This window comes from Varroa jacobsoni, unplaced genomic scaffold (assembly GCF_002532875.2).
Source record: "Varroa jacobsoni isolate VJ856 unplaced genomic scaffold, vjacob_1.0 scaffold_609, whole genome shotgun sequence".
Classification (NCBI taxonomy): Eukaryota; Metazoa; Arthropoda; class Arachnida; order Mesostigmata; family Varroidae; genus Varroa; species Varroa jacobsoni.
Window position 1 is genome coordinate 112,226 of NW_019213511.1, and position 23,407 is coordinate 135,632.

General features: G+C 42.9%; 1 protein-coding gene across 7 annotated transcripts in view; it reads right to left on the bottom strand.

The window, feature by feature from the left end:
- LOC111261893 (diacylglycerol kinase delta) overlaps window positions 1-23,407 on the bottom strand; it is a 102,799-nt gene that overhangs the window by 67,322 nt on the left and 12,070 nt on the right. For all 7 annotated transcript variants that reach the window (XM_086968879.1, XM_022835733.2, XM_022835730.2 and 4 more), the window contains exons 2-3: window positions 21,738-21,800; window positions 1,568-1,965 (exon numbers count right to left, since the gene is read on the bottom strand). In XM_086968879.1, coding sequence (XP_086825005.1) covers window positions 1,568-1,965; window positions 21,738-21,800 — 461 coding nt within the window. The remainder of the gene's footprint in view (window positions 1-1,567; window positions 1,966-21,737; window positions 21,801-23,407) is intronic.

Consider the following 23,407-nt stretch of genomic DNA (forward strand, 5'->3'; position numbering starts at 1 on the left):
TTACAACCATCAGCTACGTGGGGCCCTGCAGCCTCTACAAGTTGTCCATATATGACTCAGTCTTATACTTGGCATCGCTCGCCTGCTTCCCTGATCGGCATACGAGGAGGACTTGACATCATGAACGAAAATGGGTCGTCTAGAAGCCAATGTAAAGGAAAGAATGCTTGGCGAGATGAAGCATGCGCTCGGAGTGCTGAACCTACGGACACCTTATTCCCTCCTTCATATGCCTTATTTTACCCATCCACATACGTTCTCAACTATTTGTCGAATAATCCCAAATCCAGTCGTACACCCACGGTGACCAAAGCGGAAGAATTGGAAACAGCCCTTCATCTTCTGGTGGCTGTACCGTTCTGCCCCACTTCTTGAACAAAAGGGCATTCATGACGTCAGACGTTCCCGTTATTGCCTGCCAGTCGACGTCTTCGACGTTGGCGTTGCTGGCGGCGTTGAGCTTGCCGGCGAGAAAGGGTTTGTTGCTTATCGAAAAAATGCCAGACGAACGAAGTAAAAGGAATACGTGAGGTCAGGCAACAAGGCGTGGCGCAAGATGACTGGGGTGAAGGCAGAGCCCTGGAGATATATCCTGAGAATATCAATGCCGTTGACGGTAAGTTGAGAGTAGAGGACCGGAGCAAACGGAGGGCAAAGAGGAACGAAGAGCAGAGAGAGGGGCAAAGCGAACCATGAAGGCTGAACACGAATCGATAGGAAAAGGAAAAACAGACTCTAACTGCACTATATCGGGCAAAGTAAAGCACAATTGGATATTTTCTCCATTTTGTTAAGGTTACGAACATCGAAGCCGCAGATTCGATACCACTATAGTCCACCTTCTTTTCGAAAATGAAGAAAAGGCCTATTGAAGTATTCGTACATTAAATACGATTTAGATCATTTAACTGGGGCTCTATCTGACAAGGTATTTTTTGTACATGATATAAGGTAGGCTGAAATCGCCTGGCAATAAAGTGGTAATAAAACAAGTATCTGTTTAGGATTAAAGACAGGCAGAGATTGATGTGAATTTAGTGTGCTCCAATCTTAATTAAATTAAATTAAAACGCCAAACCATCGTGGCATATATCTAGGAGGGCCATCCGAAAAAGCGACTTGTCCATTAACTCTTCTTTTAGAACAAAGGCTAGCGTCGTTCGTTATTTGCTACAGTCTCTTCAGCCGTGTTTGTATCGAAGAAACTTGGCGGACACTTTTCTGGAAAAGAAAAGTTAAAACGTCTCTTTTTTTTTGAAACGAGTTGAAAAATGTATCGTCTCATAGATATATACCCGTCGACAGTAACTGTTGACCAACAAGGAGCTAACCTTTTCTGGTGAAGCACAAGCTGGTAGAGGGCTGCTATATGCACAAGTAATTCATGTACATATATGCTGCTTCTGAGGAAACTGAAGGAATTGTAAACGAACCTATATACTATATGACAGAACTTTACATTCGGAATTACACTGACATCTTCCCATATGCATTTGTACTACTTTAATCTCAGCAAGTGGGCTTATGAATGCGCGACTACGTATTACAGCTGCTAAGGGGCACTCACCAGCTGTGCTGTCCTTGTAGACTCAGATCAGGTGGTGGAGGTAAAGATTCCTCGTCCATCGCGATGTCAGTGATGCTATTCTGAAGCTGAATTTCGTGTCGTGGCGGGGCAGAAGGCGGGGGAACATCCTCGATGAACTCTTTACTGGACGAGACCCCCTTAAGCGCGCTAATCCATTCCTCCATGTGGCGGCGCGAGTCCGCGCACAGCACGAGCTGACGCAACGGCGTGATGACAGTAAACGCGTGTGGCGATGGGCAACCCCCTAGGCTACCTCCTCTCCCGGCAACTCCGAGGAGCGCTCCGGGGAGTTTCGCCAAAGTCGCCAAAAACCCACGCGTCACCTGCCACTCCGCTACCGAAACGCCCGAAAGCGCGATCTCCTCGTAGATTACCGACTGCAAACAGGAATATAAACGAACAAAGTAGGACTGGGTTACAAGCTGGGTCGTTGATGAGAAGCGCAATATGTACCTGACAAACTACAAGTATATACCCAACACACGTAATCTTTAGTGTTTGCTTTACCTGTCTGAGTACTATGACAAAGTAATATATTAGAGCGTTCAGGTACTGCTTCGCGAATAGTGATGGCTGCACAAAACTTGTTTGTATTCCTTCTATAATATTCATCTTAGAAAACGGCTCAGTTGAGTCACTGCTTATATGTTTTGCAGCGATTTGACAAAATTTATTCATGCTATGTCCATTCCCATATATAACGACATATATAAGCGTCAATTCAAGTTAATATAGGTATATTTGTACCGAAATGCGTAGTGCTCAGTTAATGTTAGCATTAATGTACAAACAGTTTCCCTTGTGGGCGTGCACAATGTGTGACTATATTGATACGTTAATAATGCCTTTTCACTCCACAGTGTGAACTCCTTAGACAAATAGATCCCAGTTCACAACGACAGCCCACAGTTCCCACCAGTGATAGTTACGGCGAGTGTTTTTTTCTATAAACATACTGTCCGCTGGCGATGTAGTTGACCAAACTTCATTGTTGCTCGACCCTATAATGGCCTAAACCATCTCTACAGCGGAAATGAACTCCCTACTGAAACATGCAAGCCTACCTGGAACGTATATTGCTGCAGCCGTGCAATTTTTTAGTGGCCTCGTATTCTACTTCCCTTCTACTTTCCTAAATTTGTTCGGCAGGAGATGTCTCGTTTGTGACGATCAATGCTATTTCGGCCAGTCCACGGCTGCTGCTGCTGGGAGAACTAAATAGCCGGGCTAGAGCGGCCAAGTGTATTTTGACAAACAAACGGAAAATAAGACGCTTGCCGCAAAAAGGCGGTTGCTGCCGGTCCAAGACACGGTACACTGGACTTAGTTCTTGAGCGTGCCCGAGGCGTGCATGGTGGAATGTAACACAAAACTGGGCTTATTTAGTCGTGCCGGTTAAAACCCAGGCACTTTTGTCAGCGCCTTGAACTACGTATACCATAAATATGTCCAAGGGTAAACATCGCGCTAAGAACTATTAGGTTGTGCGTCATAAACCTAGAAAAAATGGTCATAATACAAATTCGCAATAGGCGTTCGTACTATATGCCGTCTTCACGTGTTCCATAGTCATCATGTTTGCAGATGTTGATCTGATTGCGTCACATATTTGTGCCTGACTCATGCATTTCATTGCCTGAAATAAACATGTACTAATAAAATGCAATAAGGTCATTTTCTGTGTCATATTTTATAAGAAACTCCTTCGCTAAATAGTTCTGCACCCCTATCACATTTTCTGAAGTACACGAATACGAAAGGGATTTCTAACGCGATCCAGCACTACACTGTACACTTATATTTTTACCCATTCTGAGAGACCCATGGAGTGTAGACTACAACGCTCGCACCTTGCTGCCGACACGGTTCGTTCCATTGACAAACTATCCCTCCTGGCCGGCCACGTAAGAAGGTCCTTGTGCCCCAGTACTCGCTTGCTTTCCTAACGGTTCTAGTAGTTTCGTAGTCATCTGCGAGTGCAGAGACAGCCGCAAAGGATGACATCAACTTAGTCACGCCTGCCAGCATCATTGGCGTCCGTTTTGCCGTTAGCAAAAGTCATATTCGCTTGCTATCTTTTTTTTTGTCTCCCGCTCGCTCGACAGTTTCTTGGCAAGGTGCAAAGGTAGATCTTTGCCACTAACTTGAAGCCTCCGCTCGACCGTCTAACCGTCGGCTGTCGTCCGAATTTCCCACTCCCATTCCAAACGAGCGCCTGTAAAGGTATACTAATGAAGAGTAGCTTTTCCAGTGGCGTTGTTGACCAGCAAGGCGGATGAGGCTATGCGACGGCGCTATGCATACGTTGCGTACGGAGGGCCGTGGCCGCCTTAACGCTAAAGCAAAGCACGTAGGTTGCCGCTCGTAGGCTATCATACGATTGGCAACAAGGGAAGCGTAGTTTCCTGCGACTGGAGGACAAAATAATATAGAATCGAAGATTGGTGGTTTGTAGTTTCATCTTGGTTCCCGTCTAGTCAGATAGCAACCAACGCCTACGACCGATGCGACCCACCAGCTTGAGCATCGCGATCAGCAGCAGAAGCAACAGCGAATCGCGTCGTATTCGCTCTGCTGTTGGAGTTTTTTCCTTCCTGCATCATCGTGCTATTTCTTTGCGTCCCTCTCCGTATTTTACTATTCGATCACACCTTTTATCGTTCCTGAGGACACAGGATACGCTCGAATCAGAAAGCAAGTAGGAGAATAGACAAGCGGCGGCAGGAGCAGTCGATCGACGAAGCCGAACCAGCCCATATCGCAAATGGCACCAAGAGCTGTTCGCGGTTAGGCCATCGAGCCACTAGCAACAACCATCATTCAACGGTATTGTTTTCCCGAAGTAATTTCATCGCCGTAGCAATAGCGCCAGTAACAAAGGCAGTAAGACCCTGTAGGGAACTGTTCACTCGGAGCCTCAGACGCCACCGGCGACAGTAGATGAGGCACGAGGTCTTCGCTTACGGCAACGCAACGCTACGGTAACTCGACACCTTCAAGGAGTATTAGGTGTCCTATCACGAGGCCGGCAGCAACGAGACACGGCACACGAAGTATAGAGAAGGCCAGCAAGAACACAGACGAAGACACAGGATAAAATGCAGCTCGTGCCCTGTTTTCTGTTTCTGCTTTTTCATATCACTTCTGCTCATGGTCGTTGGCATCGGTAGTAAAAATAGCACTTGTCATCGACGACTCTGAGCTTCTTAGCCGATCAAGTCATTTTCATTTATCCTCGTCTCGTTTCCCTCGTTGTGTTGTCCGTCCACATGTCACCTTCGATTCTTACCCAGTTCTGTTGCAGTGGATTTCATTTAGTCCGGCTAGTAGCAATTGATTGCAGACGTGGACGTGAAATCATTGAATGCTGTATGCCCCGTACTGACATCTGCAGGCATGGACTCCTCAATCTGCATACGCTTTTGGCAGTACGAATTATTTAGCTAAGACGGCTAGTTACTACCGGCACGAATTGTCGCTTTGTAACACTCGCCACAAGTGCCTTATCCGCTTTACATTATCCACGACGCTGTTCTTACTTCGCAAATGCGCGAATGATTCTTCAGCTCGGCTTATCCGTAACAGCCGTCCGTCTACTGTCGAATTGTCAAAAACGGATTCTTTCCGTTCGGTGTGTCTTACGCTTTCTATCGATTCGCTTCTCTGGTTTGTAGCTCATGTGGTATAGCTTCATGGCCACCTGCTCGCGTCGAGTATTGGGGTTGGCATAGAATGTTTAGACTACGGGCCATAGATGTAGTGCGTCTGCACGAGGAAGAAACAGCAATGGCGTGGAAGGCGACGGATGACACAATGGAACTCGCACGGGAATGACAAGGAAAAGGAATAGAACGTAATTATCTCACGTGGGTGCGTGAATGACTGAGCGGGCGGCCAGAAATTTGCTCTAAGTCTTCGTAGGCCTGTGCCGCTGGCAGCTGCTTCATGTGCAGTAGGAGTGGCCTGTTCCATAGCAGGCCAATATAGACCTTTTTTCTCTTCATAAACTTATCGTTTGGAGGCCTCCGCGGTTTGACAGACTGAGGCCGCAGTCTAAGTTGGTTGTGTGTCGCCACATCGTGACTGATCTCAACTGAATGTATGCCCATAATTGTACGACTAGAAAAAGCTTTTTCTATAACACCTTCTTTACCATGATCACGGCGTTTTTATCATATAAAATTTAAGAACACCATGTCACAAGAAGTCATACCATTGTGCAGGTAAAGAACAATGCAAATAAATTGGACTTACATTAATAGCCCCTGTCGCTAAAAGTCGTTAATATACTGGAAACTTACTCATGGCAATGCTTTTTACCTGCGAAGGTCAGCAGCCATGTAAACACGCATAACTGCATCCATATGACTAATTATCTAATAATTTACTAAGGCCCATATGCGGTAACAATAGACTTCTTATGACGTAGGCAGTGCGTTAAAAATTGCTCAGTTCAACTTTAACTTAAGACGCTACGAAAATAGGTCTTAAAATCGATGTTCTGGCAAAATCTGCAGTCCACTGACGAGAATGTGCAACGACAACTCGCTAGTACTGAACAAGAATAATGTTTTCAAAAAAGGCCTTCCGCATGCAACAGGGCCAACGATGTTGGCGATTGTAACACATTGTCATACATGGAAGCTCGCTTCTGCACATTACTAATTGCTCGACAAAGATATCGTTTGAGTCTTTTCTCGCGTGTAGTTTTAATTTGAGCTTGATTTCCTTAATTCAACAGACTCATTTTACGGTGTCCTAATTCTGATCAATACGAAAATAAGCCATACGATAAGACTATATACTTCAGAGCCTAGGTTCACAGCCCGATCGAAAGGACTGCACAAGGGAAACTAACAGCAACACCAACAGGCTATTTTCATGGACTACGCAAATGTGTATATCTGTATAATTGTTATTATAATAACATAGGCCATAGACTAAGCCACATTCCTCTTCAAAAGCGGACGATTTCGTGAGTATCGTCGAGCTTAATCTCGTCTTCCAACGAGAGTTTACGAAATGACAACGCTATCATCAACCCACTCCCTTCCTCTGTCTCTCACAAAAGAGTGTCTCCAGTTCTCCGGTTTGCTCCATTGAGTGGCTAGTCTGGTCATCCATTACAACAGGTCTTACATTAGCCCGACAAAAAAGAGTTTGACATCCATATCTATGCTTATGTGGCGGCGATAGATAACTATTGCCGCATGATAAAATGTGATACTAGTATCAAAATGATTGGCCATTGCAGCACTAGTAACTAGAAGGCGAGACTTCCATAGTCATGCCAACCTGTCCGTTGGATTGCGTTAAGTATGTGAGAGACAATAAGCAACAAAAAACATGCTAAGGATGCACGAAATTTATATACGTATAAATATGCAAATATAATGAGTTTGCCCTGCACAAGCCGAATAAGTAGACGAGCAAAACTATGTTGCCCCATTACTTTGCCGATTTTATCCCGAAAAGTTTTTTCGGCGCATATAGTTCGTCAGTCAAGGTAACGGCATATTGGAGTATAACTGGATATCTGAGCTAAACAAAGTTAAAAACGATCACGCAGCAGATGCTTCATAAATGTAGTCTTTTATCGAGCTTATCGTCATCGAAATTATCCAGCTATTTCAGAGATAATGTCAAAAAGCAAGTTTTTGTTTTAGCTATCAGCGTTGCATTGTTCTAGCGGTGCCTTTAGGTTTTTAATGAGTGAAAACCTTTCGTCAGCTTCCACTAGGAATGCGATTATTGCAACAAAATACTTCCTTCAAAATGGCGGATTGATTTTCCCAAATAGCGCATGCCGGTCTTTCATATGAAACATTTCTTAGACAGCACATGACCACAACGACAAGTTCTTCCCCGTTACAGCTTACGCTAGAGAAGCACGTTCGTAAGGTGTATTACTCCATGCGTTAACTCGCCACCTGAGACATTGACGTGTAGTATAAGTTTAATGTTTATAGCTTCGTTCATCTGCTAAATGGACGATGGTTGGATGCACGCTACGCGCAGGACAATTCCCTTAGCATCCTTCAGAGCGCTACCCGGTTTACTACAATAAGTCGGCGTTACCAGCAAAGGCCAGACCTCCAACCGTTGAGCATCGGCTCTTATAAGCTGTACCAGCTACGACAGTAGCACGATCTCTCCATAGCAGAAGGGTGTAGATGTATCCGACGTAAGCAAAGCATGCTCAGAGAATGCTTTTGTACGTGCTGCTCGTTCGGCCTTCACTGATTCCGCGCCGTTGAGGCCGGGCACGTGCAGGTGCAGCGAAAAGATTTGACGGTTATCTCCCACGTTCGTTTATCCCGACCCGAGTTGAAGACGATACTATGGTCCGGAGATAAATTTCCAACGTTAACCGTCAAGCGAGTACGAGCTTGAAGTTGATTACATCTTGTCTAGACTAGTTTTGCTTGAACAGAAATATAATAGGTAGAAATCCTTATTACATATCCGATTGTGCTATCGTGCAGGACACCTACATCCTTTTCTTATCTCCCCTTGAATGCGATTTACAACAGATTATCGACACATCGTAATAATTACTCTTCTGAAATAGAGTCTATACCATAACGTAAGCGACAGTATTTGAGGTGGCAAAAAGTCTATAATCAATCTGTTCTGACATTACCACTACCTCAGCCAAGAACGAACAAATTCGTATGTACGTATGGCACAAACATCTACGGTTAATACGCTATTGTTTTAATGGCGATAAGATTTCATAGAAGCCGCTTAGTTAGAGTCATAGACGTAGCTTCACCGGTTCGTACTGCGTATTAGGTCAAAGGTTTTTCCTACACCAGGATAGCGGTTTGGCATCATGTAGCGTAAGGCGCAGAACTTCCCTAGAATACCTCATAATATTTTGCATGAACAGCAGACCATAACTAAGATATGTATCTATATTGTATGGCAATAGAAGATAGAGATTTTATCAAATATATGTATCAAGTATATTGCTTTCTTTGTATTTTGCCCGTCTAACAGCAAATAAGATTCCCGCGATTGCGTAGTACCTCCGAAGTGCTGCACTAGCCAGTATACTACTTCAATGTACTGTTTAATACGATGGATAAAATGAACGTTTCAAAGGGTTGTGCTTGTTACAAGTTGGTACTTGTCGTGGTACACAGGCCTCCTAACGGTTAAATCTAACATCGGCATCCACACGTGTTCAATCATTCTACCTAATTAAGTACGCAAGCACAAATTTAAATATAGATTACAGAGAGTATAAAATATAAGCCACAAAGGTACCAGATATTGGGTCGAAAAAAATCTAGGCATTGGCAGCTCCGATGGGTGAAACAGACGATATAGGTGTCATAGAACTTTTCAAAATATACACTTCGTTAACTAATGTTCCCTCAAAAATAATATCTTAAATGCAAACGTTTTTCTTTCGAAATTAACGAGGTTCGACATTAGTTTCAATACTGTGAGCTTGTGTAGGAGGAGATTTCGGCATCAACGGCCGTTCTGCATTCTGTGCCTGCTAGAAGTTCTTTTAGGTTGGGTTTTTTATATATATTACACGCGACAGCTCACGATTTCGGGCGGGATAGCATTTATAAAAATCAAATTCCCCAAAAGGGCTGGTAACACTAAGCGATTGCCTCTGGAAAGGAATTACGAAATGCAATAACATCTTTTTTATATAGGTATATCTGAGGACATGTTCAGGCCCGCCCAGCTATGCCTATGTAATGTTACTTTTTGCGATTGCAGCTTAGCCTTCTATGAAACTAGGAAGCCTGCTGGTAACTGAAGAGCTGACGATGATATTGCCAATTAAAGAACTAAGTGGTACAAGATGTAAGTATATATATATATATATATATTTTTTTTTTGCCTTAACGTATATTGCTCTTCATACTAGTAAAATTTAATTTTCAGCCACCTTCCTTTACGGCAGGATAGATAGAGTACCGGTTAGTATTATCACTATTATTACTTTCTTTCATAATAATTATTTTCAAAATTTCACGAACTTAGCGTTGCTATAAAATGCATCAATGAACCAGAAGAGCCCAGGTCGATTTGTTACAACGAACGGGAACTAGAGGAATCTATTTTTCTCTGATGAAAAATCTTTGGGAATAACTTTTTGGAATATGACTTTAAAACTCACGTCTTCTGCACTTATTTCTTGCAGTATTTCTCATTCGTTGGTGATAAAGGCTGGATTATATTAATACTCAAGACAATATCTACTATGACGTTTTACAATGGAAGTTTATGGCGAATCTGAGACAACTCAACGCCTCATAAATGTATCATTATTAAAAAGAGAACATGAAATAAAGCAGAAGCTAGCTTTCCTGCAGCCAGCGCTGAACGTCCTGAGGCCTGCGGCCTATTTCACTCCTGTACCAAGTTTAACCGAGTAAGGTTGGCCAGTTGCGTCACCCGCTCAACGACGAGCAATGTATGTAATAACAGAGAAAGTAGCAGCCACAGTAACTGTTCGATCAAATCAAGAACACGTATAAATTTCGATACTGATTAACCCTAACCAACGAGATCTAGTGACTCAGGGAAAGATACACAGAGAAAAATACATTCATAAAGCTGAGTATCGTAATTTCTTCCTTAATGCCGTTGGAGCTCTTCTTCTTCAAGGAGTAGTTTCAAGATATTGGAGCGGTTTGCACCAATCTACATTGATATCCACATACGTAGGTGTCCGGACACAATTAGAGTTCTGTAGAGCATGAAGAAGCGGATTCAGATAGCATTAGTTTGTTTCTTTTGTTGCAATAAGCCGGCGACGACCGATTAACAAATTTGCTCCGTCATAATCAGTCAGCGTCTACAGCTGCCGTTATATCTGTCAATAGACAAAGGCCGCTCCACTGCGGATCGGAAAAGGCTCACGTGGACAGTATAAATGTACGTATGAGGAGAGATCCAAGGGAAAAGTATACCGCTGGTGAGCAAACCAGTTTGACATCTGAAATATTTAATTTAATTTCCATCCATTGAGTCCAAATTCCATTAATTTTTATAATTTACAACATTAATCAAAGCCACCCGCGTCAAGTCATGCAAACTAGTAAATCTGCGGAAATGAAGGGCCTCGCAGGCTCATTAGCTTCTGCGTCGATCACCTTTAGCAGGATAACAGCTGTGTAGCACTATGACGACGACGGAGACCACTACATAGTATTAAGCTAACGCGTGTGCCAGCTTACAGCCGGTGCTATAGCGATCCTCTACAAACAATAACGTAACGCCGCCATACGGGGGCGTTACGTTACTGTTTGTCGAACGAGAGGGCACAATATATATTCAATGTGCATATGTATATATATATATTGGAGTATCGAGCAAGGGCAAGCGAATGCTTCTGATAAGAGTAAAATCGCAGAAGATGGCGATAGATGCTAAAGCCACTTATAAAACAAACGATTAGTGGCTTTGAAAGTATTTAAGAAAATATCTGGTGTAATTAGTTGGATCTTATGCGTTTCCTAGAGCTAATCAATATCGCAGTATCGACACTGTAATGAAGCCGTGTATTATTAAATACATCTAGCGAAAACTAAATGTTTTTTTCGGTCACGATTGATTTACTTTCAGTACACTTTCAAAGGTCACAGCCTAGTTCCTCGTTGCGTGAAGTGCCCAACGGAAATGGATTCCAGCTAATGGAGGTCCAGGCTTTGTTCTTCACAGCCAGTTTGTATAGGATTGTTTACCCTATGACAACAAGTCTCGCTGGCTAGAATAATCTGTTGTTAGACGCCCTGCAAACGGCAAATTCTAATCAGTTTAAGTGGAACGCTTTCTTGAGAAAGACCAGCAAATGCAAAAGGAATTGATCGTTAGGCTCTGCATTAGACCTGCGAAATATCCGCTGCTGCAGCGTCTGAAAATACTTGTAGGACCGGTAGAGAATGAGTGTTCCGCATTGTTCTACCCTTGGCCGGGCAACATAAAACTATATGGTTCGTTCATCCACCCCCGCCTGTGGTGAGAATACAGATGGTGTTTGCCCAGTCTCGGTTACCCGCAGACTTTTCAGTCTGTCCCTACAGCGAGCCTTTTTCTACTAAACAAATCATAGGTAATATAGCAAAGAGAAAGTCTTTGCATAAGGTAGACCCACGGGCGTGTGTAATTGCTTGCACTACACATGCCCCACAAAGGAGACCAAGGCGGCACAATATTATAGGTCATAATGATATAAAAAGAAATCCACCAACAATACGAGCTTAGAGTTATTACTGATTCTAAAATGACAGCCGGATAAGCACATAAGTGGGCCATCATTTTATGTCGATTAAACAACAAAAACCAAATATGGTTAATGTCCGTTTATCATGACGAAATGTACCGCTATTACGGTATATATATCCAATCAGCTGATCATGTCTTGAATAGGTTTTGCACAATGATTTATCTCGTAGATAATAAACGGTAGAAATGCTGTTGCTAAGTAAGTACAAACTGGACCAAATCACCATACTTACTACACGGTTCCACACGTATGCACTAACCTGGCAACGTATCACGAACGATACAACGCACTCTCGATACGAAACGAAAGGATTTCGGCTTGAGTTGAAGTTTAGGCGGAGTCAGCTCATTATCCTGCTGATCTATTGGCGATTTTTCCGCGAACCAATGGCACTACAGGCTTTTTTCTCGTATTCCATATTTTATATATTATCATATTTGAACAAAGATAGCTTCGCTGGGGAATAATCATGGCAGAAGAAACCGTGCTCCCTTGCTGATTGTCCGTGTTAACTATTACCGCAGACTAAGATCAAGACAGTGCCACAAAAAAGCTCTCCATTATTTCTGACATTATCAACGGGAGCATCTGTGCCCATTATTATATAACGCAGTTTCCCATGAAGCCCCAATTGCAATCCTTTCCAACGTAAAAAGTTTAGACCATCATAGGGTCTAATAGACCAGGTTCATTGCCTTGCCGCTTTTAAAGATATACATACACGCAACAGTAAGACTTCACGGTATAGGATACCGTAAAAAGCACAATATGATATTTTATCTTGCATTCTCTATTTGCAAGGTGTTATCGATAGATGAGGTAAGATCAGGATATAATTTGGCGGTTTCTTTGAATAATTATCGACCATGCAAAATGTTATGAGGTGGATTTGTATGAAGCGTGCTAATTATTAATCTCTTACTACAAAAGGACATTATTTTACGATGCGATCCTTTATGATCATTTAATGGTACCATATCTATTCAACATTTTTAATATTTGAAACGAGCTTGAAGTAGTTGAAATATAGGATCGTCTCGTTAAATCTCAGTAGACCGGTCGTAGCATTAGCGGTTTATAATGATGAATTTTATCTTCATTATATTCGAGGATTATATTTAGTAAAGATTTTATTACAGAAAACACCGTGAGCCGACAAAATTCCAGGAAGGAATTCAAATATGGGTCCCGTGGAAACCCCCGCAAGGATAGAAAAAGACACGATATGTTTAGAGCTGTGGTAAAAGACGACTGATCTCAAAGTATGCAAACGTTTGGTTTAGTATGTGTAAAAACATTATACTTGCTTGTTAAAAATTTGAAAAAAAAACTTCTATAAATAGCTGTTGCATAGCTTGAACGAGGGTCAAAGGCAGAAGCATAGGCACGTTTGCCCCGTTTTGCTTCACGTTACAACCCATTCTTATACTGAATTGTGATTTAATGAAAAATGGGATCTTCGACACATCTCAACAGTGAGCGGATGCATCATGCGGAAGCAAAGTTACAGCCGCAAAGGTTTATATATCGTTTGGTTGTCTAATGCAAATGTCGCCCACTACAGGTTTATGGGTCCTGATTTGTCTGCTATGGCCGAAGCGCATTGTCAACAATTGCAGGAAGTAATGAGAAAGGTTAAACGAACTATGTGCTATTTGTGTTGCACGAAAATGCTTAACTCCATCCCGCAGGAACTAGTGGCAAACATATAGGAGTTACGCCTGAAGAGTCGCTATTATTCACAGTATTTGCCCATAGCAAAGCCCTCACACTTAAATACGGTATTTCTTTCAAAATCTTGACATTTTCTAATACGAAAATTAGCCAAATTTCAACATGAAGCCGAAGCTTCAGATACTGGTGTCCCAAACTTCTGCCGCAGCGGGATGAGTAGTTACTATTCACACGGCGAAATGCTATAGACAATGTGTACCCTGTAGCCATCAGCGAGCACTGATCACCATTATTAGCCCCGAAATATCGCTGAAAATTAATATATGTCGACCTCTAATAGTTTTTTGACGAAATGCTTCGGTCAGACCGGGTCACCACGGCAGACGGTTGCAACGGCTCGTTTAGTAGTGACTCTAATGCTAGATTCGTACGTTCGTTGCTTCGCGGTCGCTCCCGACCGGGACCTCAAAACGCTGTCGTCTTTGTTGGGTAATCGAAGTGTTAGCCACGTGCTAATCTAGTTATTGTTCCGACAAGGCCAGGATTACACTCGCTTGGAATATATCGATCGACGTAAAATCGACCTTCCCTACCCCTTTGGTGCCATACATAACCGTAGCGTATCTGACAGCGTCTGATGACAAAATTTCCGAAGATTTTTTTCCTTGAAGCTTTGGAGTCGATATGAAGTGAATAATTTTGTAAATGCCAGTATGTGTCAGATTATCATGTTTTACGTTTTTCAAATGTATTACTCCGACGACCCACCTGTACGTTTTTTTATACAGACCAGCCGCGATTGCTTTTCGTTCTTATTAACATTATCCGATATAGCTTTTTAGATCAATTAAATGACTTTTCCTTCGTCCGACATTGTATCACTCAGGATCTGGTGGATATTTATAACCTCCAATAAATCTGTAAGTACGTGAGCTAACAATGCGCTAAAGCCTTATTTAGAATTTAACCTTTATCTATTTATTATTTACCTGCCAGATGTCCCACATAGACCACAACATCATCCAGTCATCCGCTTCTATAGGCATAATCCCGGGGGGCTATACCGTATTGATGCTCGTGCATTATATGTGCACACGTGGGGAACAACGGTGGTCCCGCCAAGAATATATTAGTCCGTGTTCTTGTCCTTTTCTAAAAATATCCCGAAGAAGACTTATTTTAAGCTATAGCTAATAGAAGGATAAAAGAAAAGTGAGAAAGCAAGATCAAGATTATAAAGAGGGACGAAATAGAGACTGCACGCGTTCCCTAAACACACGATGTTCGCTGACGTAGGAAAAGTATCGGCATTGACGTCATGCTTACACATGTATCATTTTGTGTTTACATTCTAACCATATTATCCCACGGAGGTCACGTCATGAGCATGGCGACACACGGAATGTTATGGCAGCATCATCGAGCGCACCCATCAGCACACAGTTGCCCGAGGGGCAGATGCACTACTTTTCTCTCTGGTGTGGCGTTCCATCACTCATGCTTCTCAGTTCGCCGTTTCGAACGCCCCCGGCATAACTGCGTGCCATGGCCAGCGGCTTGGCTTTCTCTGATTTTTCAATAGAATGACTTCGACAGAAATGGAGCGTCGCAGGGATTTCCACTGCCTCGGCTTTACCTCGTAGTTACTTCGTGTTGCAGTTCTCCTTTCCTTTTACTCTTTCCACCTCAAGTAGATCCCTCCTTTTCACATGTCCAGCAAGCTTCGCAGAAGGGGATCGGCCAGAGACCTGACCGTTGCAGAGACTCCCGTATTCCAGAAGATCGTGGATGGCATATATCGCATCTACTTCCATACGCTGCTGGCCCACACTGACACACATACGTACACATATATAGATGCCTATTCGGGACAGCTGGTAAGTAGCGTGTTTACGGCAAAGGCTGGCTGCTATGCTGCAAGACGATCGCCATACGTGTACATACCGGAGGGAAGCGGGGAGGGGTTCTATCCCAAGTGGCAGCGGACACACGGCAGTCAGCCCACTATATATCCGAATCTCCCATACACAACCAGTAAGCACTAACCCCAGTCGTAGAGTACCCTCGAGCGCTAGAAGAACCCGCGGGCAACGACGCATGTAGCAGAAATGTGCTAGAAATATCCCGACTTCTTCCCGACTCCCATCTTTGCTAAGACCGCTGGCGGAAAGCCTCAGCGGAAAGCTCCCGCATGGCTGGTCCCGCGGCAGCAGCGACCGCGGTAGCTTCCCCGAATGGTCCTGCAGCTATCTAACTTCTCAAAATAGTCGGCAGGCAGGCCAGAGAAGAATCATTGGCAGGGCAGTAGCCTGCTGCAGCTACTAGCTGCACTGACAAAAGAGAAGCCGGTATGGCGCTGTCGAATCTGCCGCAGCTCACTTGCGGGAGAAAGGGAAGGTTCAGAGAAAGGGAGAGTCGTTGTGCTGGGCGTATTGTCAAGACACGACCGGTGCAGCCGCCGCGTGGGTCCCACAGAAGAAGCCACCGCTGCAGTTACGAACACTCCAAGGTGCCACGCGTACTCAGAGGGGTTGGAACCCCCTGTACTTGTGCTTTCTACGGGTCAGAGGACATGCCATGTATCCAGCCACTTGGACGACGATCTAAGCATCCGCCCCGGCTAGCAGACATCCTAATATATCATGTAGGCTACCAAGCTTAGTTTTTCAAAGCTCCGGGCTCCCGAATTTCGAATTAAACAACCCGCTAAAGCTTGCTCACTCCTCCTATGGTCCCTTCAGTCCAACCTAAAAAAAACCGGGGCAAATCGTGGAAGTCCGGGACGGTAGAGAAATGAAAGTGAGGCAGCAAAGTTTCAAACTACCTGCAGACGTTAAAAAAGGCAATAGGGCAGATTTGAACGGTGCCGTGGGTTGTTTGAAAGCTCACTCAATCGGCTTTAGCCAAAGTGATTTTGTTCAGTTGACGCTAGGCTGGGATAAAGTCCTTCTATCCACTGGTAGTTATACAGCGGTACCAAAGTACACTTGACTTTGGAGTAGTTTTCGAGACTTGTTCGGAAGAGTCCGAGGGGGTCGTCGTAGAACAGTCCATGGGCCCCACACAAATGAGGCCCTTAGAGCCGGTACTTCTGCTGTTTTTCTGCTCCATAATAAGCATCACCATCTTCAGTTCAGCAGCAAAACTTTATATCCTTACTATATCTCCCAGTTCCTTATGTCGTATATAGTTTAGTTCGCTTCGCATTCGCTCATCACTAGGCCTTAAAGGCTGGGGTTCTTCTATTAGCTTCTCTACCCTATCGGTCTATTTCTCGCTTACTCAGCACAGACAATTCTGTCCACAAACTCATCTCCGTTTTTTCAATTTCGTTCCTGTAACTCTGCTAATATAGAAGTCTAAAATGCGCCATATGAAGACATGCTTACTATACAAAGTTGCGTCTGTTAGCTGGCCACCTTTTGAAGCAAAAGCAAATGAAATGCAAAGAGGTAACAAGTAGTAAAAAAACAAAAAGATAAGGAAGCGGCTGCGAGCGTGACAGATAAATGGGTAACATTACATTTACGCCACGTGGCAAGGCTCGCTTTGGTAAATAAGGCTGTAGGAGAAGCAGTGGTAGTAAAGGTAGTTTCCCAGCATCAATATTCTAGCAACGCCCGTATCTGTTATATTTACGCCTCGCAAATACGGACGGTCGTACATAGATACGGTTCTATTGGAGCATCATGGGAGTTTCCCTTTTTAGCAACAACACTGGTAGCAAGTTAATCAGTACAAGCATTTTACGCTTATTTTACGGATATATATATATATATATATATATATATATGTATATATATGCGAGTTCTCTAGCAGATTGTCGACACTGCGGATGGTACAATGTGTGACGCCATCGAACGTAGCGTCTCACGGTGGCTCCAAGCGCTACACACAAACTAGTTTAGTAATAGAAGAGGTGGTGGCCGCGTCAGGTTCCGAAGCGAAGGGCCGCTCTGTCTTTCCCTGAGGATGACCGTGCAGCAGAAGTAAAAGCAGCATGTGAACTCATAGAAATTAAAAATTTTGTAACTACTGCTGGCAGGTTATTATCTATATAGCTTTAGGCAATTGTCTTTAGGGCAATAGGCCCTTTCTCCTACAGACGATAAAGAACCTTGAAATAAACAATAATTATTATTTTGGGGATACGTGAATGGGAAGAATCATCGAAATTTTTGAGTAATCTTCGAATCCATAATCAGACAAATTTATTGGCACACATAATTATTGTAGGTACTGTCCACACGTAAGCTGTTCGATGTTACGTGTACTTACCTTCAAATATAACAGAACCATCATGCGCCTAGTCGAAACTCGCTATCACTAAAGGTCTATTAACGATATACCCGATTCATTTATTCGAGAACTTAATTAATAATCGATAATAACGACCATATCAGTGCTAAGGTCTATTTTCTTCTGTACTATAACGATAAGACCCCGTAGCGCGATCGTATTCGACCGCCAAGGTTCGTACTATGAAATAAACGGCACTTTCGTATAAGATAGACGGTGCCGTCTCACGAACATGGCCAAGCAGAGCTACGCGGAAGAACAGTCCGATAGCTCAATGGACAGGACCAAGATGTTTGCTGTCTGATGAAGGAATCGAGCGTATGCGTTTGCAAACGTAGCTCGAAGGCTCCTTTCGGTGGAGTAATCAGTCTTCAATAAACTTTAGAGCATTCTTTATGGATTAATCTCAAAAGGTAACTGAAAATAGGCTTGTTCTATTGGTTGATTTCCTACACTCATATACAACTAGCGCAAACAAGCGCGTCCTTTCGTGCGCGTAACGAATCCCGTCCGAGACGATGGCTTAATCTCACCCCTATTACGAGAAAATCAATCAAGCAAAATCCATGGTGGGCCTTGTGTAGTGCCTTTCGGACACACGAGAATCGCCGTATGTTTCAGCCGTTCTGCTGCACACACGGTAGAACTAACGTGCATGAATAACAGCCCTACCTGATCGAGAGGTTTTTTCGATTCACCTAACTGACTGTATTATTTAAGACACAACTTGAAATGTTTATCCTAAGGCTCGCGTCTGTCATTATTCAATTACGTATCTATACGTTCATTATACTAATGTACCAGGGACGCAAACGGCCGTTCCAGCAGATTCGGTAGAGAACTATCGTACAAGATAAATATACTACGACCTTTCGCGGAACGTGGAGTCAATTTTTGAGAAGCAAATTTGATTTAACGAATTATAGTCTAGCTTATAGAGGCAATTTTCAAGGCTAGAGTCACTCTAACACACCTTTGCTACATTTAACAGAATCTGCTAGATAGAGATCGATTTTACCTCTTTGATTTAAAAGAAACGATATTCCAATTGGGCTTACTTTGCGAGAAATAATAAAATTGCGCAATCTATATAAAGAAAATCGTATTGATTTGGTTTAGTACTAGAATCGCTTTTTAACAAAAGTTCAAGAATATCGGATCCAGAGCTTGGTGAGAATCCGACAGACAACATGATAACAATATGTGATTTAATCGAATAAAGAATGATAGATCTATTTAACCAGTGATTGGCCGTAACCCAAGGCGCTCGCTTACGGCTAGGTCGTTTGTTTCTGCAGTGTCTACAGGGCAGAATTGGCATATGAGGATTCTTTAATTTCATTGGAAAACACAGGAAACGCACTTCCGCAGCTTATTGACTCGGCTTACTTTTAACGTGACAAAACGCGTCACTTAATAAATACAAGCTAAACTGAACAAAACAAAGCGATTGAGCCGAATTCAAAGTTCACATTTACCAAAACGATATGGGCACTTCAGCTAAAAGGACCCGCGGGGATAAGGACATCGAGGGGCAAACGAAGAAGCTTTTTCTTTGCCCATATACGTACTCGTTTCATTAGCAGATAAAATTTCTTTTTCAGCCTGATTATATACAAAAGGACCTCTAATAGAATTACATAATTTTTTTTTGTCGACTTCGTAAATGTTATGTAATTCGGTCAGGAACGAAGTGCGGCATTGAAAATTACTGCTCGGAAGGGCTAGGTCAAAGTTTCACTACGCTCAGCAGCCGGCCATATTGCGTCATGTTACTACTCCATTGTTCAGGGGGTAGCACGCCAATTGCGGTTAATCTATTCAAAGTTTTAAGGTGTTATCGTAATAAATTTACTGCTGTATCTACGATTCGACCTGCGTTTAGAATTTTTCTCTTCAAAATAGGTAGAGCTGATACTTGAAGGTGTCCGTCGAGATAAACCGATTAGTTGGAGGTTCTAGGGCGTTTAGAACCGTGCAGTATCACAAATTTAGCTTGCGTCTTTCCAGAGCAACTGTGTGTTCCTTAATGCTTTTGAATAGGCAGATTTGCATAGGCATTAAGGTCATTGTGATAAGAGAAAAATCGTTACGCGTATTCGATTATCGCGTAACGCTACTGTTAATCGACAGAGGGAAAACTTACACACGTATCACAAATAGAAGCAAGGAGTGATTTGAAGGGAGTATGTCTTTTTGTTAAAGGGTATTACTAAAGTATTATGACCTTTTACTATCGAGAGCTATACGCGTTCTTGCATGCTTTCACCGTTCGTGTTATATTTCGGTGGTACGAGGTTCTAGCCTAGGGGTTTTTGCGATTGGGCTCCTTTCAAGCATTCGATTTTAAGGCCCACCTCATGCATGCGTTGATGCCTGTTCTACAAATGTAAATCCCCATCACATATTATGTCTTAGAACATTAACAAAAAAGCCCAAGTTTCATACGGGTGTTTAAATTCAATTAGATAGGTGTGCCGTCCCAATGACAGTGATTGACTGACTCATGCGCTGGTAAAACTCTGCCAATGCCCATAGCTTGCCTACAAGAAAACATAATCAATCAGCGTGCCATAGCATAAAAATTGTTACCCTCATTCAGTGTTTATATGCATGCACAATACGTATATTTTCAGTAAAATATCCTATCCGCCATATTTGCAACCCTCACCAGATCTAGAGCTAAACGAAATGCAAGCTCATGAAACAAAGCTTTACCGTTATGGCCCAGATGTGTACCGCAAAAAATACATTATCCCTAAAATTGCTTTGAGATGCTAGGCATCATGAAACAGAGGAGGTATTATAAACAGTAAACTTTGGGAGTGGATAAGCAAAAGTCCACGTCCCTATAATAGCAGTGCTAGACAGATAACAACATGGAGGACTTAGAAAGTTATGGATTCTGGATAGCGGTGACTGTGTTTAGCGTCGAATAGAACGGTACACTTATTCAGCTTTGTCAATAGAAAGGTGAAGAGTGACAACTTGTTGTGGGTCGCTTAAGGTCACCACGTTCCAACTCTGTGGCTCTGTTCAGATAGTCGGGATAATTCAGATAGTTATATTGGGACAGCATGTCTAGAGCCTTAAAGTGAACCTTAGATGCTAGTAAGGGCTAGAAACCTTTAGTCAAAAGAACTAAGCGGACAGGGAAGTCGGCCTCACGGTGCATTTCGCCTTAGTCGTGTATCAAGCTCAGAACATCGCGCACGGTATAGCAGCTACGGAAAAACACGACAACAACTAGGAATCACAGTTTCCATAGCCATGGGCCTATTACGCCCTAACTTTGATGAGTTTAATCTTTTTAATTTAGATGTATTTTAATCTGTGGATAGTGCAATGGCAGTGCGTGCCGATAATGTATATATAATGGCAATACACTTACGTGCGTACCGCATTCTCGACTGTGTTGTATTTCGGCGTTATTTCGGTAGCGTTTGGGTATGGTTCTCTATAAACCAGAAGCATATATATGTATATATATATGAGCCTCCTTTTTTTGCTAAATGCAGCGTGACACTATAATTATGGTAATAACTATAAGTTAAAAGCCTAAATAGCACACCGATATTAGCAGGAGTATCACAGCTCAACCGCGACCGAAATGCTTTTAGGCCATGATCGTAGCAGCTTTCATTATTTCTCTGATCAAATTTTTCTCAAATAAAATTTCTTTAGGAGAATTGGAGCCATTGATTAAAGTAAAGGTAATGAAAGCATGGGATTTCGAGTTCTACATTCGGTTCTCCGTCAAGCATCGCTTTAGACGACTGAGCTCTTTCAGCGCGCGACAATGTGTATTTATACGCCCGATGTTAGACCTATGCTACCTTGCGTACCTCTATAGAAGCTACAAGCATTATCGGATAGCGACATGCGTGAATTGGAAGCTAAACAAGGTGCAACTCATACCTTACTATCCTTGGCATAGTAAAGGCTGCGCGGCTTTAGTCGAAAGTATCTCCTTTTCCACCCCTGAAACAGGAGAGAAAACATTTAAAATCGAAATTTACGGTAATTTTTGCAAAGCTTTTTATGTATTCAGAATCAGAAAGTGTAATGGGTTCGGTCTACATGTTTGATACGATCCTGAAAGCGTAACGGGACGAGAAAAAACTTCCAGTGGGCTATGCTGATAGATAATTTACTATCTAGAACAACACTAATTACGTCTCTCATATAACTTACTTCGTTGTTGTGAACTTTATCAGCCAACACCACTGTCTTACTATGAAAAGTATATTGCATATCATATGGGGGCTGATTAGCATTTTGGTGCTGTTCTTATAGCTATGATTGGCCTAATTTAGCCGTGTAGCATGTCCTTCGCCGCTTATTCTCTCGGTTAGTAGTTGTGTATGCGCGAACCCTTTCTCGAATCTCCCGTATCTGTTTCGTCACACAAACCACTGAAATAGTGGCGACGGCTACATAGAACCAGTGCAACAATCAAAGCAACAAACCGGCGGCAAATTTTGAAAATTTAATTTCAACGAGAGATTGACAAGCCTGTGAACAATTCTTATAGCGGCAAGCCTTGTGGCTGTTCGGTGTCCTATAGGATATGTTTTTGCGTCGAAACGACTGCATTCATTAAAGTGTAAAATTATATTTTCTGCTTGCTTGTCCCCCGCAAACTCCATTACTGGGCAGAAACGTAGTTGTAGTCGAAAAGGGATCGAAAAAACGTTGCCACTGAAAAGCCAACGGGGGCGCCCTAGTGGAGGCAGCAAGCCCTCGACAAAAGCGGCTTGGTAAACCCTTATTCGCAGTAGACTATAGCCCGTCACCGTCCGCTTTCAATGCGTATTCTCCAACGCGTGGAACGGAGTGAGTTGGTCGGCGACCAGTGGTTCTTTTGCCGGTCAAAGTAGGCCGCGGCGCTCCGTATGCCGAACGCTCTAGCGCGCTGTGTTCTACACAAATTTGACCCTGTTATAACAAAGCAAAGGCAGAGGGGAGATTATATATTTTGGCGCATTGACGGACCAACAACGTGTCCGCACATAATACGACAATGAATAACACGGGGCTACTTTTACTTTGCCCTCTTCCTGGTAAACAGCAGCACCAACAGCAGATGTTGTGTATTTTGACAAAGGTAAATTTACATGTTTACACAGCAGTTTACAACAATGGGTGTGTTTGCATTAGACCACATACCTCTACATGGCTAGCCTATCTCTAATTCTAATTTCGACCTTGTGTTTGAACTAAGTAGAAATAATTATTCTGTAGAAACAAACACGAGTTCATTGGCCCACTTTGATGGCTAACCACACTTATAACGATGAACCGAACGGATGGCTCAGGGAAAAAAAAAAATAGGTAAACCGTAATTTGCGCTTTGTGATCATAGCTGGCGATAGAATTGTTAACATCGACCGAGTTCAGCAAAAGTATACGACTCACGAGCAAGACCTTAAGACCTTGGGACGTTAAGAGTTGAACGAAGCATGTCGACGATCGATTGCTCATCCATGTGCTTGTTTTAGATTGGGTCGATTCGGAACGAGGGCCTTCTCCGGCAACGGTCATAGAAGGTGCAGTCTGTCCTCTATAGACGTTCACTGCATAAAAGA